General features: G+C 36.4%; 1 protein-coding gene across 1 annotated transcript in view; it reads left to right on the top strand.

The window, feature by feature from the left end:
- The window catches only part of Gtf2h1 (general transcription factor IIH subunit 1), a 43659-nt gene that overhangs the window by 8373 nt on the left and 19627 nt on the right, over nucleotides 1-15659 (top strand). Inside the window, exons 2-7 of the mRNA XM_005326745.4 lie at nucleotides 108-276; nucleotides 5338-5530; nucleotides 6254-6419; nucleotides 8526-8619; nucleotides 9886-10035; nucleotides 10352-10431. Coding sequence (XP_005326802.1) covers nucleotides 123-276; nucleotides 5338-5530; nucleotides 6254-6419; nucleotides 8526-8619; nucleotides 9886-10035; nucleotides 10352-10431 — 837 coding nt within the window. The 5' untranslated portion in view covers nucleotides 108-122. The remainder of the gene's footprint in view (nucleotides 1-107; nucleotides 277-5337; nucleotides 5531-6253; nucleotides 6420-8525; nucleotides 8620-9885; nucleotides 10036-10351; nucleotides 10432-15659) is intronic.

Raw genomic sequence — 15659 nt, 5'->3', positions numbered from 1 at the left:
ATTTTCTTACAGTTTAGATATTATATTTTGAAGGGACTTTCTAGTCAACAAACCCTTCCTAATTGATGTGTGAAACTTTTTTTTTCATTACCTTTTTCCTCTTTTAGCACCTGATAGCCATCATGGCAACTTCATCTGAAGAAGTTTTGTTGATCGTGAAGAAGGTGCGTCAAAAGAAGCAGGATGGAGCTCTATACCTCATGGCAGAAAGAATTGCTTGGGCGCCAGAAGGCAAAGATAGATTTACAATCAGCCATATGTATGCAGATATTAAATGTAAGTCAGTTATACTAAGGTTTAATACATATGTATGATATATTTGCTAGTAACTTTATAGAAATATTGTTTATAAATCTTTGTGGGTTTTGAATTTTATATCAAAAAATCATGTAGAAATTACAAAATGCAGGCTGGGTAGAGTGCTCGTCTAGCATGTGTGAGGCACTAGGTTTGACCCACATAAAAATAAAATAAAGATATTATGTCTACCTGAGACTAAAAAATAAATTAAAAAAAAAAAGAAATTGCAAAACGGGATCAGTGAATATATACTATTTTATAACCTGATCTTTTCACTGTTAACAGATTGACATACAGATGTAAATCTGCTTCATGTGAAGATTTATACATACTCTTAAGAATTGTGTAACACTACACTGGATGTGTGTGTACTTGTGTATTTAACTCTTCTCTGTTGAAGGACAGTTATGAATGAAGTTTCCAGAATTTTGTTGTTGCAAGTACTTCCACAGTGTAGAATATCTTTTTGAAATTGTGTAGGTAGAACACATCCCTGCCAAAGATTAACTGTTTCAAATTGTTCATAGATTTTAAAAATTAACAGATGATGACAGGTTGTCATATAATAGACTTGCACCATTTAGGCAAATTGTCTAATTAACCTTTAGTTATGTGGCCATCTTTTCTTGGGAAGATACATTCAAACATTCAACTTTATACTGAACAAAATGGGAGATACAGAGCTTTTTTTTTTTTTTTTTTTTTTTTTTTTTTGGTGGTGGTGGTGGTGGTGGTGGATGCTGGGGATCAAACCCAGGGCCTAGTGCATGTTACCTCAGCCTGAGAGCATAATATTTTTAATTTATTTTTATTTTGAGACAGAGTTCTGTTAATTTTTCCAGAACAACTCTACCACTGAATCATATCCCTGGCCCTTTTTTAAAACTTTGAGATAGTGTTCTGCAAAGTTGCAATCCTGGGGCTGGGGATGTGGCTCAAGTGGTGGTGCGCTCGCCTGGCATGCGTGTGACCCGGGTTCGATTCTCAGCACCACATACAAACAAAGATGTTGTGTCCGCCGAAAACTAAAAAATAAATATTTCTTTTAAAAAATTCTTCTCTCTCTCTCTCTCTCTCTCTTTAAAAAAAAAAAAAAGTTGCAATCCTTCTACCTCAGCAACTATAGGTGGGCATCACCATGCTCATCTTTTATTTTCTTTATAATTTTTAACTTTGAAAGCTAACGTAAAAACAACTTCTCTTTCCAAATTAATAAGATTAACTCGGAATTTTTTACCTAGAAGTCATGGTACTTTGTGGTTTAATAAAAATTGGGTTTAAAAGCACCAAATGGTGGGCTGGAGTTGTGGCTCAGTGGTAGAGCATTTGTGTGTGAAGCACTGGGTTCGATCCTCAGCACCACATAAAAATAAATAAAATAAAGGTATTGTGTCCATCTACAACTTAAAAAAAAAAAAACAACAAGTGAATCCTGGAGTTTAGAACTTTTATTCTGGAAAAGATTTCTACTCAAGATCTTAAGAAAAACCAAAGAGAAGGTGGACAAACAACCCTCTACCAATTATGGTACTTTCAGTCAAACTATTAATATGGATTCATTTATTTCCCTGAACATAAGATTCTTCTAAGACTAAGAGATACAGTTCAGTTGGTAGAGTGCTTGCCTTGCATTCACAAGGCTGTGAGTTCAGTCCCCAGGGGGGAGAGAGAGAGAGACACACACACACACACACACACACACACACGTACACACACACGTTCGCACATGTACGCACACCAAAAAAAAGATTCTTCTAGATAAAATCCTGTATAGATTTCCAGCAGCACAATATCTCCAAATCCAGACAACTCTCAATTTGCAGGTGCTCAGTTTACAAATGTCTTTGTATATAAACAGTTTCCCTAACCCAAGGATTTACCTGCTGGAAATGACCAAAATCCCTAACTTTCTCCATTAGAATAACTTAATTTTCAAAAGGAAATATTGTTTTTAAGATTCATCACACAGTACTGCCCAAGTTGTATGGGGTTTTTTGTCAACTATCCTGATAAGAATACCTTCTCTTAAAACTATTTCTCTGGAAAACTACCACGTTTCCTAAAAAGTATTGCAAACTAACATTTGTACAACAATAGACTTATAAACTAAGATCTGCCTATATTAGCATTTCTTGTAAATGGGAAGCAAACCCTATTGTGTGTGAAAAACACACTCATTGTAATACCCTAAAGAATATACCATTCTCCCATTTCTTCACAATTATAAGTTATGAAGGAGGGGAGTGCTTACCCAAATCTAGATCTATACTAGAACAGATTTCATTTTCAGTTGAATATTTGAAAGAATGTCTATTTCTGAAAGAAGTCAATTAAAAGTATTAATAATAAACTACACAAGTAAAAATTAGCAGTAATTCTTATCAGAACTGAATTTAGGGACTGGAGATACAGCTCAGTTGGTAGAGGGCTTGCTTTGCAAGCAGAAGGCCCTGGCTTCAATCCCCAGCACCACAAAAAAAAAAAAGAACTGAAGTTAGTTTGTTAGTTCAAAAACTTTATAAAAGGGCTGGGGTTGTGGTGCAGTGGTGGAGCATTTGCCTTGCACATGTGAGGCCCTGGGTCCAATCCTCAGTACCACATAAAAGTAAAGACATAAAAAAAAGTTGCCTCATTTTAAAAAAACAAAAACAAAAAAATGACTTTAAAATATAGACTCTCAGAGATAGGTGCTAAAATTGACCAGTGGTAAAGCAGTGACTAAGTTTCCTGGGAAGAAGTAATTGTTTTTGAGGAGAGGGATAATAGAACATGCTGGCTTACTTTGTAAATTGCTTCTCATTGCTGCATTTAAACTCTTGGTCTGGAACCATCATCTTTATAGTTAAAGTTTCTGTTTATTTAAAGTTTAGAGTTCTATATAGCCTAAAATGAGCTTTCTAGGCAGTATGTCACACTATCATGAGTCACCAACTTAATGGGACAAAATCTTCTGTCCCTTCTCCTATGAAAGAGAGAAGGAATGCTATTCCCAATGAAGGCTGCTCTTTAAAAACACAATTCTCCTTCAAGGTATATTTTGGCACTCCCAGCCCTGGTTTTTAATTTTAAAAATCTTAAACTTACAGAAAAATTCAAATAGTATAAAGAAAACCTATGTAATGAATCCCATATATATACTTCAATTGTATTTTGCCATATTCATTTTATTACTTGTGAGTATACTTTTTGCTTATATCATTATCTTACCAAGAACATATAATAAATATCCCAACCATTGTTAAAATTCTTAGTTGTCCCAATAATGTCCTTTTTTAAAAAAATATTTTTAGTTGTAGATGGATATAATACCTTTATTTTATTTATTTATATGTATGTAGTGCTGAGGATTGAACCCAGCACCTCACACATGCTAGAAAAGTGCTCTGCCATTGGATCCATAACCCCAGCCCCTCCTCTCCAATAATGTCTTTCATTATTTTTTTAAACCAGGACCCAGTCTAAATACCTGTAGTTGTGGTCTTTACCTCTTTCAGAGATAGTGTGGAAGAATGATTCACATGTCCTGAATCATTTATTTCTGTGGTTTGTTGTTTTGCTTGGTGATGGGGATCAAACCCCGGAGCCTTGTACACACTAGACAAGCACTCCACCTCTGACTAAGCAACATCCCCAGCCCTTTGTATTTCTTATGAACTGAAAGTCAAATATAGTATCTTGTTCATATTCCGGTTAAACATTTTGGGCAAAAATAATACTTATGTAGTCCTGTTTACTTCTTATTCTATCATCTCAAAAAGCACATAGTAAGCTGGGCACTGTGGCACACGCCTATAATAGGAGGCTGAGGCAGGAGGATTGTGAGTTCAAAGCCAGCCTCTGCAAAAGTGAGGTGCTAAACAGCTCAGTGAGATCCTGTCTCTAAATAAAATACAAAATAGGGCTTGGGATGTTGCTCGTGGTCTAGTGCCCCTGAGTTCAATCCCCAGTTCCAAAAAAAGCACACAGTATCAGGTAATCCTGCCTTGTTTAAAAAATATTTGTAGATGGACACAATACCTTTTTTTTTTTTAATATGGTGTTAAGGATTAAACTCAGTGCCTCACACATGCTAATCAAGTGCTCTACCACTAAGCCACAACCCCAGCCCTATCCTTTTTTGATCACTTAAAGTGGTGACAGCATATTTTTCAGAGGCAACATCATATATTTTCCTTTGCAGTTAATAAGCAAACCTTAGATTTGTTAAGCAGGGTTTGTTTGGTTTTTTTGGTTGTTTGTTTGTTTTTTTAATGATAAGTCATTTTTGCTAATATTGATTTTTTTTGTTGTTGTTCTTATTTTTATTTATTTTTTTTAATGCAGTGTTAAGGTTCGAACCCAGTGTCTTGTGCTTGCTAGGCAAGTGCTTTGCCATTGAGCTACAGCCATAGCCCTTAATGTTGATTTGAGGCAGTGGTTTAAAGTAGTTTCAGGACTCCTGATTAGCTGATTACAAAGCTTTGAATTTTTTTTTTTTTAATGAATTTTTAATATTTATTTTTTAGTTCTCGGCGGACACAACATCTTTGTTGGTATGTGGTGCTGAGGATCGAACCCGAGCTGCACGCATGCCAGGCGAGCGCGCTACCGCTTGAGCCACATCCCCAGCCAAAGCTTTGAATTTTTTAAAATTGTTTTTATTTTACTTTGCGATGCTGTTGCTTCTCCCTAGGGCCTCGCACATGTTCTCACCACTGAGCTAGAAGGTTAGAAAGCACATGGTTAGAAAGCTTAAAAATTTAGGTTTGCCCTAGTTAAATGGAAGCATTGGTATCTGGAAATGGAGATGAAGTGGATGAGAAGTCTGATACCAAAAGAATACCAAAAAGGGAAGTAGTGTTAGTGGCGAAATGTTGATTCATACTGCAGTTACATGAGAAGAATAGTGCATTTCTGCAGAAGTCTTCAGATTGGAACAAAGCAGCTAAATCCTAAAGGGATCCTCAGTCTTCTTGGCAGGAAAGGTAACTTAGTATATAGCAGTTTACCCCATGTGGGTGAGTAGTCTCATCTAATTAGCTTCATGCTTCTTTTTAGGCCAGAAAATCAGTCCAGAAGGAAAAGCTAAAATTCAGCTTCAGCTGGTCCTACATGCAGGGGACACAACTAACTTCCATTTTTCCAATGAAAGCACAGCAGTGAAAGAGCGAGATGCAGTAAAGGACCTTCTTCAGCAACTACTGCCCAAATTCAAGAGGAAAGCAAATAAAGAACTGGAAGAGAAAAACAGGTGAAGGACCAAAGATTTAGCTTTTAAAGAGATAGTAGATTCTAGTCTTCTAGTATGGTAATAGTTTTGTTATTTCTCCCCGCTCGCGCTATTATCTTTACCTCTATTTTTAGTTCTCAGTTTTAGCATTTTACTTGCTCTGTAACTTTGGGGAAATGAGAATATGCAAACCCAGAAGTTAAATTAACTACATCAAGCCTAATGTCTGATTAAGAGCAGAACTGAGATTAGAAAGTACTAGGGTTCCTTAATTTCTTTTCCCAGTTCTTTCAGAGAATGGACTGAACCATTAAAAATGTGTAATAATGAGAATTTCATCACCAGTTATCTGTCAGGTGCTCAGTTTCCCAGCTCCCAGTACTTGACACAATGAAAGATAAGTTACTAAAAAATCTCAAGCATACCTCTGCTGTTTCCCATTTACCTTTCTGTATGAAAGAGAATTCAGTAAACATACATAGTGATTATATTATTGTATTAACAAGGTTATAAATATGAATAAGGCCAAATCCCTTAAAGAGTTTAGTCTTTGTTTCTTCCTTTATTTCTTCAAAAATTGTTTTGCTCTTAATTGCTTAAAAAATGAAGTAAATGATCTCTGCTGCTCGATCATCACAAAATAAAAGTTATTTCACTCTTTTGTGCCACAAAGTCTTTTAAAAATGTTACTTAAATGATGTTTTATTCTAGAAGTTAATTATGTTTAATATATTCTATTACCAGGATGCTGCAAGAAGATCCTGTTTTGTTTCAGCTTTATAAAGACCTTGTTGTAAGTCAAGTTATCAGTGCTGAAGAATTCTGGGCCAATCGTTTAAATGTGAATGCAACAGATAGTTTTTCCACATCCAATCACAAGCAAGATGTTGGCATTTCTGCCGCATTTCTGGTATGTGAACCTTCTAAATTTCTGAAAGAAAAGTAGTGAAAATTCCAATGTGTGTGTTTTCTTTTTTCATAACTTTATTTCATTTATTTATTTTTATGTGGTGCTAAGGATTGTACCTCACCCGTGCTAGGCAAGCACTCCACCACTGAGCTATAACCACAGCCCCTATATTTCCCTCTATATTTCTTTTCAGTTACATTTCCTTGGTTTTGGGACTTGACCCTAGCCTAGTGGAAGTCAAATGAACTTTGAAAGTGATTGTTAGAAATTGTACTAATACTGGACCCAGTGTATAACCTAATAGTAGAGTACTTCCCTAGCATGTATGAGGCCCTGGGTTCAATTCTTTGCACCACCAAAAGAAGAAGAAAAGAGAGAAATTGGACTAATATTTTTAAATTTAGGGCTTTCTGGTACCTTTTTTAAGTGATTGATGTATTTTAACTTATAATACAAAGTTAAATGTATAATGATATCATTATAGAAAAAGGTTTATAAGGACTGGGGTTGTGGCTCAGTGGTAGAGTGCTTGCCTAGCATGTGTGAGGCACAGGGTTTGATTCTCAGTATGACATATAAATAAAGTCCATTGACAAGTAAAAGTATATTAAAAAGAAAAAGATTTATAAAACAAATCTAGTAGAATATTGGGAATACCTTACCTGTGGAATTAGGGAATAAGATTCTGAACTCTAGAGGAACTAGAACCATATTTATACATTCAAAAAGTTGAATGCCAGGGCTGGGTATGTGGCTCAAGCGGTAGTGCTCTCGCCTGCCATGCGCACGGCACTGGGTTCGATCCTCAGCACCACATACAAAAAATAAAGATGTTGTGTCCAGCGAAAAACTAAAGAATGAAAAATATATATATAAAAAAAAGTTGAATGCCAATTGTATGTTTGGTATCTTTCTGGTTGCTCAGTAGTAACTTGAATTTATAAAGCCTTTCCTAAAGAAACCAGTTAGTTAATTTATGTTTAATTCATAACCAGAGTTTTTAGTGGTTTGGGCATCTGTACAAGTTTTATGTTAAAGCTCCACTAGCTCTCTACCATTTTTTTTTTTTTAAATCAAAGAGAAACCTTTATTTTCAACAAAACTGCCTACAAGAGATGGTTCACTGATTCGTCTCTCATCACATACAGCACCAAAATATATATATAAAAAATTAAAATGCACACAGCTCTACCCCTTACACACGTCTCCCCTAAAGTCACATAACCCAGACTAAAAGAGAAAAACAAATCCAACTCAATACCCTCAAACGAAAGTCATCTTTGAATTAGGATTTACAAATTTATATATTATTTCCTAGAGAAGGAAAAAAAATGAAAAACATGAGTAAGGAAAAGCTTGAAGATGAAGGCCTGACAAAACTTAGGAAAATTAACAAAGGCATTGTCTGCCTATAAGCCAGCAGAAAGCAAGAGTGACGGGTGCTCTTCATGCCCCTCGAAGGGAGGCCGGGGTCGACCCAGCAGCCCTAGGAACCTAGCCCCGATGGCAGCCAGGCACAAGAGCACCCCGACAGGAACAGGAGGCGCTGAGGTCCTCAGGACACACCAGTGCACAGCCAGACAGCCTTCCCAGATGGCACCCTTCACTGAGGGGCTTCCAACATTTAAAAGAGCCATTTTCCTTTTAAGAAAGATGCTGAGTCAAAAAAAAAAATACCAGGGGGAAAAGCTTCCTACTGCAGTGGGAACCTTTCAGCTGTGCCAGGGAAGGCGAGTCCTGTGGGGGGTGGTGTGATGGGCCTGCACAGGCTCTACTTGGGCTCCTCGATCACCCCTTTGCTAAGGCGGGGGTGGGCAACAGAGGGAGGCTTCCTTTATTCCTGACCAAGTGCAATTTTTGACCATAACAGGCTCTTAAGGATGCAGATTTTGTAAGTTACTAGAAGTATGAGAAACAAGTCTGGCTTTTTTGAGCCCTGTCTCTATTCTAAAAGTGGAAGAAAAGGACTTACTTTGTCTATAGGTCATTTAGAAAGCCTGTTTCCCACCTTTCTGTAGTGTCTGTTCAGTACTTAGACATATTCTCTGATGTTCTAACTAATATGTATGTAAATTCCTATGTGTATATATGTGGTCTTTGTTTTAGGCTGATGTCCGGCCCCAGACAGATGGTTGTAATGGTTTAAGATATAATTTAACTTCTGATATCATCGAATCCATATTTAGGACCTATCCAGCAGGTAAGAAGAATTAGTTCTTCAGATGGTTAAAATATTTGGATGAAATCTATATCAATGAAAAAACAAAAAACTTCCTTTATTCCTGACCAAGTGCAATAAAATACATAAAATATTTTACCCATTGCTCAACATGTGGTAGATTCTAAGGGCTCAGTCATTAATGTACATTTATTAATTCATTGGTAATGATAATTGCCATTGTTTCCATCAGTGGTTCTTATTTAGCCCTCAAAATACCTAAATAAAATAACTTGCTGTGGAGGCATCTGTAAATGAATTCCTCCACACCACTACTTCAAATCATCCAGAGTGACCTTTCTAATTGAGAAATCATTTGCTATACAGAAAGCATCCTAATGATTTATGATTGCACCCAAAGAATGAGAGCCACAGTTTTAGTCATGCTCCTAATTAGACAGTGTTTCTTTAAGCCATATACTGTTCTCACTTCCCCACCCCTGCCCCTTTAGTCTTTAAGAAATGCTTCTCCCTCAGGATTCAGCTCACGTATGGATTGCCTCCTTGTCACTTCTATAAAATCCTGTCTTATTCAGGCAAATCTATTCTCCTCCTTTCCGAGTATTTTGTCTGCCCTCAAAGAATTATCATGATGTCATAACAATATATATATCTTTGTTTCTGATAACGTATTTACATAGACTTTAAATATTTGCCAAACACTAGGGCTTTTTTCAATATTCGTTTGATCACAAATAGCATGTGAAGTGAATACTGTTATAACCCTCATTTTACAGATGAGAAAAACAAGGAACAGAGAGAACAAAAGTAATATGCACAAAGTCACAACAATAAGGGGCAGGCTTAGAATTTTGAACTCTGGCTGAAGAAACTGTTCTGAAACACTATATTCTCTAGACTAAAAAATTCTAGTGAACTGAGCTGATAGTCCCATGGTTAATGAAATTTGTATTTTCTCATCACCTAACAAGAGTACCTTGGATTGAAAGCACTCATTTATAAAAAACAAACAAGCAGACTTAGGACAAACTCCAGGGTTCTTGGTTTTTCTGCTAAAACTTAAGGACTTTATTTTCTTGGTGCATAATGCAATTCTTTAAATAATTTGTTAAGATTTATAGTGCCTCACCTAACTTCAAATCATATTTTATATGTATCATTAGATTATGATATATAGCAGTAAGGACTTTATAGTTCTTGCTTTTAGTCTGTATTTCTATTATCTAATCTGAGAGGTTTTAAGAAATGAAAATTTAGTAACTATTTCTTGTGGTTTCCCCCCCACAGTAAAAATGAAATATGCAGAAAATGTTCCCCATAACATGACAGAAAAGGAATTCTGGACACGTTTTTTCCAGTCTCATTATTTCCATAGGGACCGGCTGAATACAGGATCAAAGGATCTCTTTGCAGAATGTGCCAAAATAGATGAAAAAGGTAACTGTTTATCCCTGATACATTCTAGTATTTAGCTTTCCACTCTAGTTATTAGAACTATGAATGGGCTGGGGATGTGGCTCAAGCGGTAGCGCGCTCGCCTGGCATGCGTGCTACCCGGGTTCGATCCTCAGCACCACTTGCCAACAAAGATGTTGTGTCCGCCGAGAACAAAAAATAAATAAATATTTAAAAAATTCTCTCTCCTCTCTCACTCTCTTTAAAAAAAAAAAAAGAACTATGAATGGTGTGTGTTTGTTTTTTTCTTAATATCTGAAGGGTAAACTTTGAACTTTGTATTTCATTTGTTTTCTAGGTTTAAAAACAATGGTTTCATTAGGAGTGAAAAACCCACTACTCGATTTAACAGCTTTGGAAGATAAACCATTAGATGAGGTAAGAAACAATAAAAGGAGTTAGAAAGCAGTATTTTCCTAACCTTAACATTTTCATAGTTTTTAAATTGCGTAAGTGTAGATATTCCACTTATTTTTAATTAAATTATTTATTTATTCTAGTTTGTTATACATGATGACAGAATGCACTTCATTTCATAGTACACATATAGAGCACAGTTTTTCAAGTTAATTGTACACAAAGTATTTTCACACCATTCTTGTCTTCATACATGTACTTAGGATAAATGTCTAACTCATTCCACCATCTTTCCTACCCCCTTTCCCCCTCCCTTCCCTTCCCTCCCCTCCCCTTCCCTTTGCCCTATCTAAAGTTTATCCATTCTTCCCATGTTCCCTCCCATAGATATTCCACTTATGATATTGTAAAAGAAGGAAAATACTGTTATCTGAAATGGTTTTTGAAAGTATTTTTTAGCACTCTTGAGACCCTGGGTTTTTGATCCTCAGCACCTTTAAAAAAGGGGTCAGGGGGCTTTTCAGTAGTATTGTTTGCCTTTAAAATTACCTTGAAGAACTGAAATCCCTGTATGAGTTGCTAAAACTTTTTAGAAACAATTTTTTAGCTTTCCCATGAGCAATTATCCAGGTAATCATCAGGGCTTAATATGATAAGTTCAGCATTCTACCTTAGTGGCTAACTTTTTTTTTCTTCCCGTGTTTACTTGTTTTTGTGATGCTAAGGATCCAACCCAGAGCCTCAAGCCCTATAGGCAAGCACAGTATCACTGAGCTACATCCCAGCCCCTAGTTAACATTTAATCTAAAGAAATGTGCATAAATGTTAGTAGACAGGAAGATATTATTATAACAAACATTTGTTGATTGATTGCCTGCTATCTGCCTAGCCTTGAGTATTCTAATGTCCCTTACCCCACCCTAATCTATTCCAACAATTAGACCATTAAGTGTAAGCTACCTACCTCAGTATCATGAGTCCAAGTACAGATTTGTCCATTCACAGAGAAAGAAACTATTCCTTTCTGATCTAGTGTTAATTCCATCCGTCTCCATCCCTGGTCCAAGAACTTGCCTTCTTCAGTTATTCCCCTAATTCTGTTTTTCATTTTCTTATCATTCTTCTGCCTTATTTTCTACTGACTACATAAACATACTGACACACATCCTTTTATTTTCTCCTTTCTAACTTTTCCCTTTATTTTAGTACATGTACCCAGTTAAGGAAAAACAGTGTTAAAATTTTGTGCTACAATCTGATTTCACATTAACAGAAAATAATCTTTGGTGCTCACGTGAGTCATTTCCTTGATATTCAGTCATTTTTCTTAGTAGTTCTCCAAACTCAGTTATTTCCTTGGTGAATTTCAGCATATTACAAACATATCCCTCTTTGATTCATCCTGAGAAAATGCTTAGTGAGCTTTAAAGATGCAAATTGTTAATAAAAATAATTGCATTTTGTACATGCACTTTATAACTTTTTTACCTCTCTAATTATCCATGTCAATACCATAGTTGTTAAAAAAAAAAAAAATAGGCTTTAAACCAAACTACTTAATGCTGATATTTTTTAACATTTCTGAATTCAATTATTTTTGGTTTTTTACTTTTTTCAATAAAATGAAACTAATTGTACTGGCCTTATAGGATCATTTTAAGAGTTAAAAGAAGGAGCTAAGAGTGTAGCTCAGTGGTAGAGTACAAGCTTAACCCTGGGTTCAATCTCCAGAATCTACCCACTCTCAGTAAAAGTTAATAGAACTGGTATGTGGTAAGTGCTCAATAAGAAATAGGTGTTATTTTTATTATTATCTACATTTTTAAATGCCCTCATAGTATTCTGTTATATTGGTATGGCTATTTCAACATCTGCATAACCAATTTTTTTTTTTTTTGGTGGTACTGGGGATTTGAACTCAGGAACTCATGCCAGGCAAGCACTTTGCCGCTGAGCCAGTCCCTAACCAGTCTCTTTAATAGAAATAATCATTGATTCTATTTTTCCTTTAAGTACCTTTATTTTATTTATTTTTAAGTGGTGCTGAGGATCGAACCCAGGGCCTCACATGTCCTAGGCGAGTACTCTACTGCTGAGCCACAACCCCAACCCCTCTATCAACTTATAATTGTTTTAACTGTCACAGGATATTATCAAGCCTCTTTCTGAACAAATTCTGTTTCATTGCTTTAAATACTAATTACATAATGACAAATCCCGAATATCCCTGATCTAACTGAAAAACACCAAAATCTTATATAAAGTCACCTGCCTGATACCTCCACTTATATATTTTACATATATCTTAGCTTACCATATCCAAAATGGAACTTGTGATTCCCATCCCGATAAACTTTATTTCTTCTGGCTTTTCTGTATCCCAGTAAAAACCATTATTAACATTTGCTCAGGCCAAAAAACAAAACAAACAAAACCTGGGAGTGTCTTTGATTCCTCCCCTTGGTTTGCATCAAACTATTCAGTTCATCAGCAGGTCCTCTGGTTTGATTACTTGTTTAGTTTTCTATTGGATCTTCCTGTTTGTACTTTTGGCCCATATAGTCCATTCTCCTCTAGCAGGAAGAGGTGTAAATCAGATCTTGGTGCTCTCCTGGTGTGAAGCTCTTCGATGGCTTCTTATTGAACTTAGAATAAAAATCAGAACTCCTAGTCAGGCATAGTGACACCCACCTGTAATCCCAGCAATTTGAGAAGCTGAAGAAGTACAATCTCAAGTCTTAATAACTTAGCAAGACCCAGAATAAGAAATATAAAGTGCTAGGGGTGAAATTCAGTGGTAGAGTTCCTCTGGGTTCAATTCCCAGTTAATCCCTACACACACACAGAGTCCTCCCATTTGACCCTATCTACTTCTACCTCAGCTTTGGCCTCTGCCACTCACTCAAGCCCCAGATACAATGACCTCATTTTGGTTCCACACCAAGTTTTCTCCATCTCTGGACCCTTTACACTTGCTGGTTTTTTGCCTACTCTTCCCCTAACTATTTTTTACCCATCTGTTCTAATGTCACCCTATCTAAAGTAACTCTCCCCAATTCATTCTATCATGTTACCTTCTCTGTTTTATTCCTATTAATTTGTTACTTCCAAAAAGCATCTTGTTTTTCTTGATAACTACTAGCCGTTTTCTCCGTAGAGTATGTTCCATAAAGCTGACACAAATGGCATATATGAAGAACATAGTAATTATGAATCAATGCAGAAATCACATAGGAAGCCTTCTATTATCTCTCTGGAACTTTTTTCTTTTTCCTTTTAATTGTTGGGGGTTGATTGAATTTAGGGCCTTGTGCATACTGGGCATGCATTTCTTGTTTTTTGTTTGTTTTGTTTTTTTTGTAGTACTTGTATGGAACCCAGAGCTTTGTGCATACTAGGCCTGTGTTCTGCCACTGAGCTACACCACCAATCCCTAAACAGACTTTTTTGTAGTGCTGGGGATTGAACTCAGGGTCTTGTGCATGCAAGGCAAGCACTCTACCAACTGAGCTATATCCTCAGCCCACTGGGCATGCATTTCTTAAGAAGCCTTATGTCTCAGCAATTCTTAACTCACCTTTCATTATAGGTATACTGAATTACATATAAACTCATGACACAATATGTATTACTTTTCTCTTATATTTTTGTTTAGGCGGCTTTGTTTCTGCAAAATGTTGCCACCACCCATGTCTGTGTAGCAAGCACCTGTTTATCCTATGGTGCTTCTTGAAGCTTTTTTCAAAGCTCTTCTCCATAAGATTAACCACTTCCTCTCTCATAGGTAACTCTTACCCACATATACTTGCTTATAGCCCAACTTCCTGCTAACTAGTATTTAAGTTCCTGTGGCACATGGTCTTACTAGTTTATCAAGTAATTACTAAATTCTTCATGTATGCCATGTGCTGGAGATAGTCCAGTAAACAAAAATAAAGTCAGCCTCATGGAACATTCAGTCTACCAAGATAAGAGTGACTGGCAGATATGATGGAAAATAAGATTTAAAAAAAAAAAATATTACAAATGTTATGAAGAAAACAGGCACAGTGCCTGTAATCCCAGTGACTCAGCAGAAGAATCATGAATTTTAGGCCCTAAGCAACTTGGTAGGACCCCTTTGCTAGGAATAAAGATCAGTGGGAAAGCACCCCTGGTTTCAGACCGAAGTACTAAGAAAGAAGGGAAGGGAAGGAAGAAAGGGAGAAAACAGGACAATATGATGGAATGACTGGTTTGTGGAGAGCTACTTTAGTTAGGAAAAGTCTAACTAAACAAGTGACCTTAGAATAGATGTCTAATTATCTTCAAGACCTAGCATGTGACATGTATTCAATCATTTTTTGAAAATATTATATAATTCTTCAATATCACATTTTATAGAGCTTAGAAAAGTTGATTACCCTACTTAGAATAATGTCTGGGAAAATTAATAAAGCCAGAATTTTATTTATATATACAAATATCTTAGTTTGACACAATAGCTTTATTTTATTTATTCATATGTGGTGCTGAGGATCGAACCTAGGGCCTTTCATGGGCTAGGCAAGCACTCTACCACTGAGCCACAACCCAGCCCATAAAGCCAGAATTTAAATTTCTGTCTGACTTCATAGTCTGTGTTTTTCTCTCATTCTGTTGTGTTACTTCATTTACTATTTAACTATATCAAAAATTCTCGAGCCATACATGCTGGTACATGCCTGTAATCCCAGCAGCTCAGGAGACTGAGGCAGGAGGATCACAAGTTCGAAGCCAGCCTTAGCAAAAGCGAGGCATTAAGCAGCTCATTGAGACCTTGTCTCTAAATAACATACAAAATAGGGCTGGGGATGATGCTTAGTGGCCAAGTGCCCCTGAGTTCAGTTCCCAGTATCCCCCCAAAAAAGAAAAAAAAATATATCTTTTGTGTTTTTGGACATGGGTACCAGGGTTTGAACCCAAGGGTGCTTTGCCACTGAGCCACATCCCTGACCCTTTTAATTTTGTATTTTGAAACAGGTTCTCACTAAGTTGCTTACGGTCTTATTAAGTTGATGAGGCTGACCTCAAACTTGCAATTCTCCTGTCTCTGCTTCACAAATTACTGGGATTACAGGAATATGCCACCATGCCCAACAAGAATTGCTTTTTTAAAAAAATACAAAGGCTCTTGATATAGCTCAGTGGTAGAGCATTTTCCTAACTGGATTGAGGGCCTGGGTTCCATCCCCAGCATCTTCAGAAAAAAATGCAGAGTTGAAGATTAA

This window comes from Ictidomys tridecemlineatus, chromosome 4, assembly GCF_052094955.1.
Source record: "Ictidomys tridecemlineatus isolate mIctTri1 chromosome 4, mIctTri1.hap1, whole genome shotgun sequence".
Taxonomy (NCBI): domain Eukaryota; kingdom Metazoa; phylum Chordata; class Mammalia; order Rodentia; family Sciuridae; genus Ictidomys; species Ictidomys tridecemlineatus.
The sequence above is the reverse complement of the archived record's forward strand: the minus strand, read 5'-3'. Positions and strand labels throughout refer to the sequence as shown.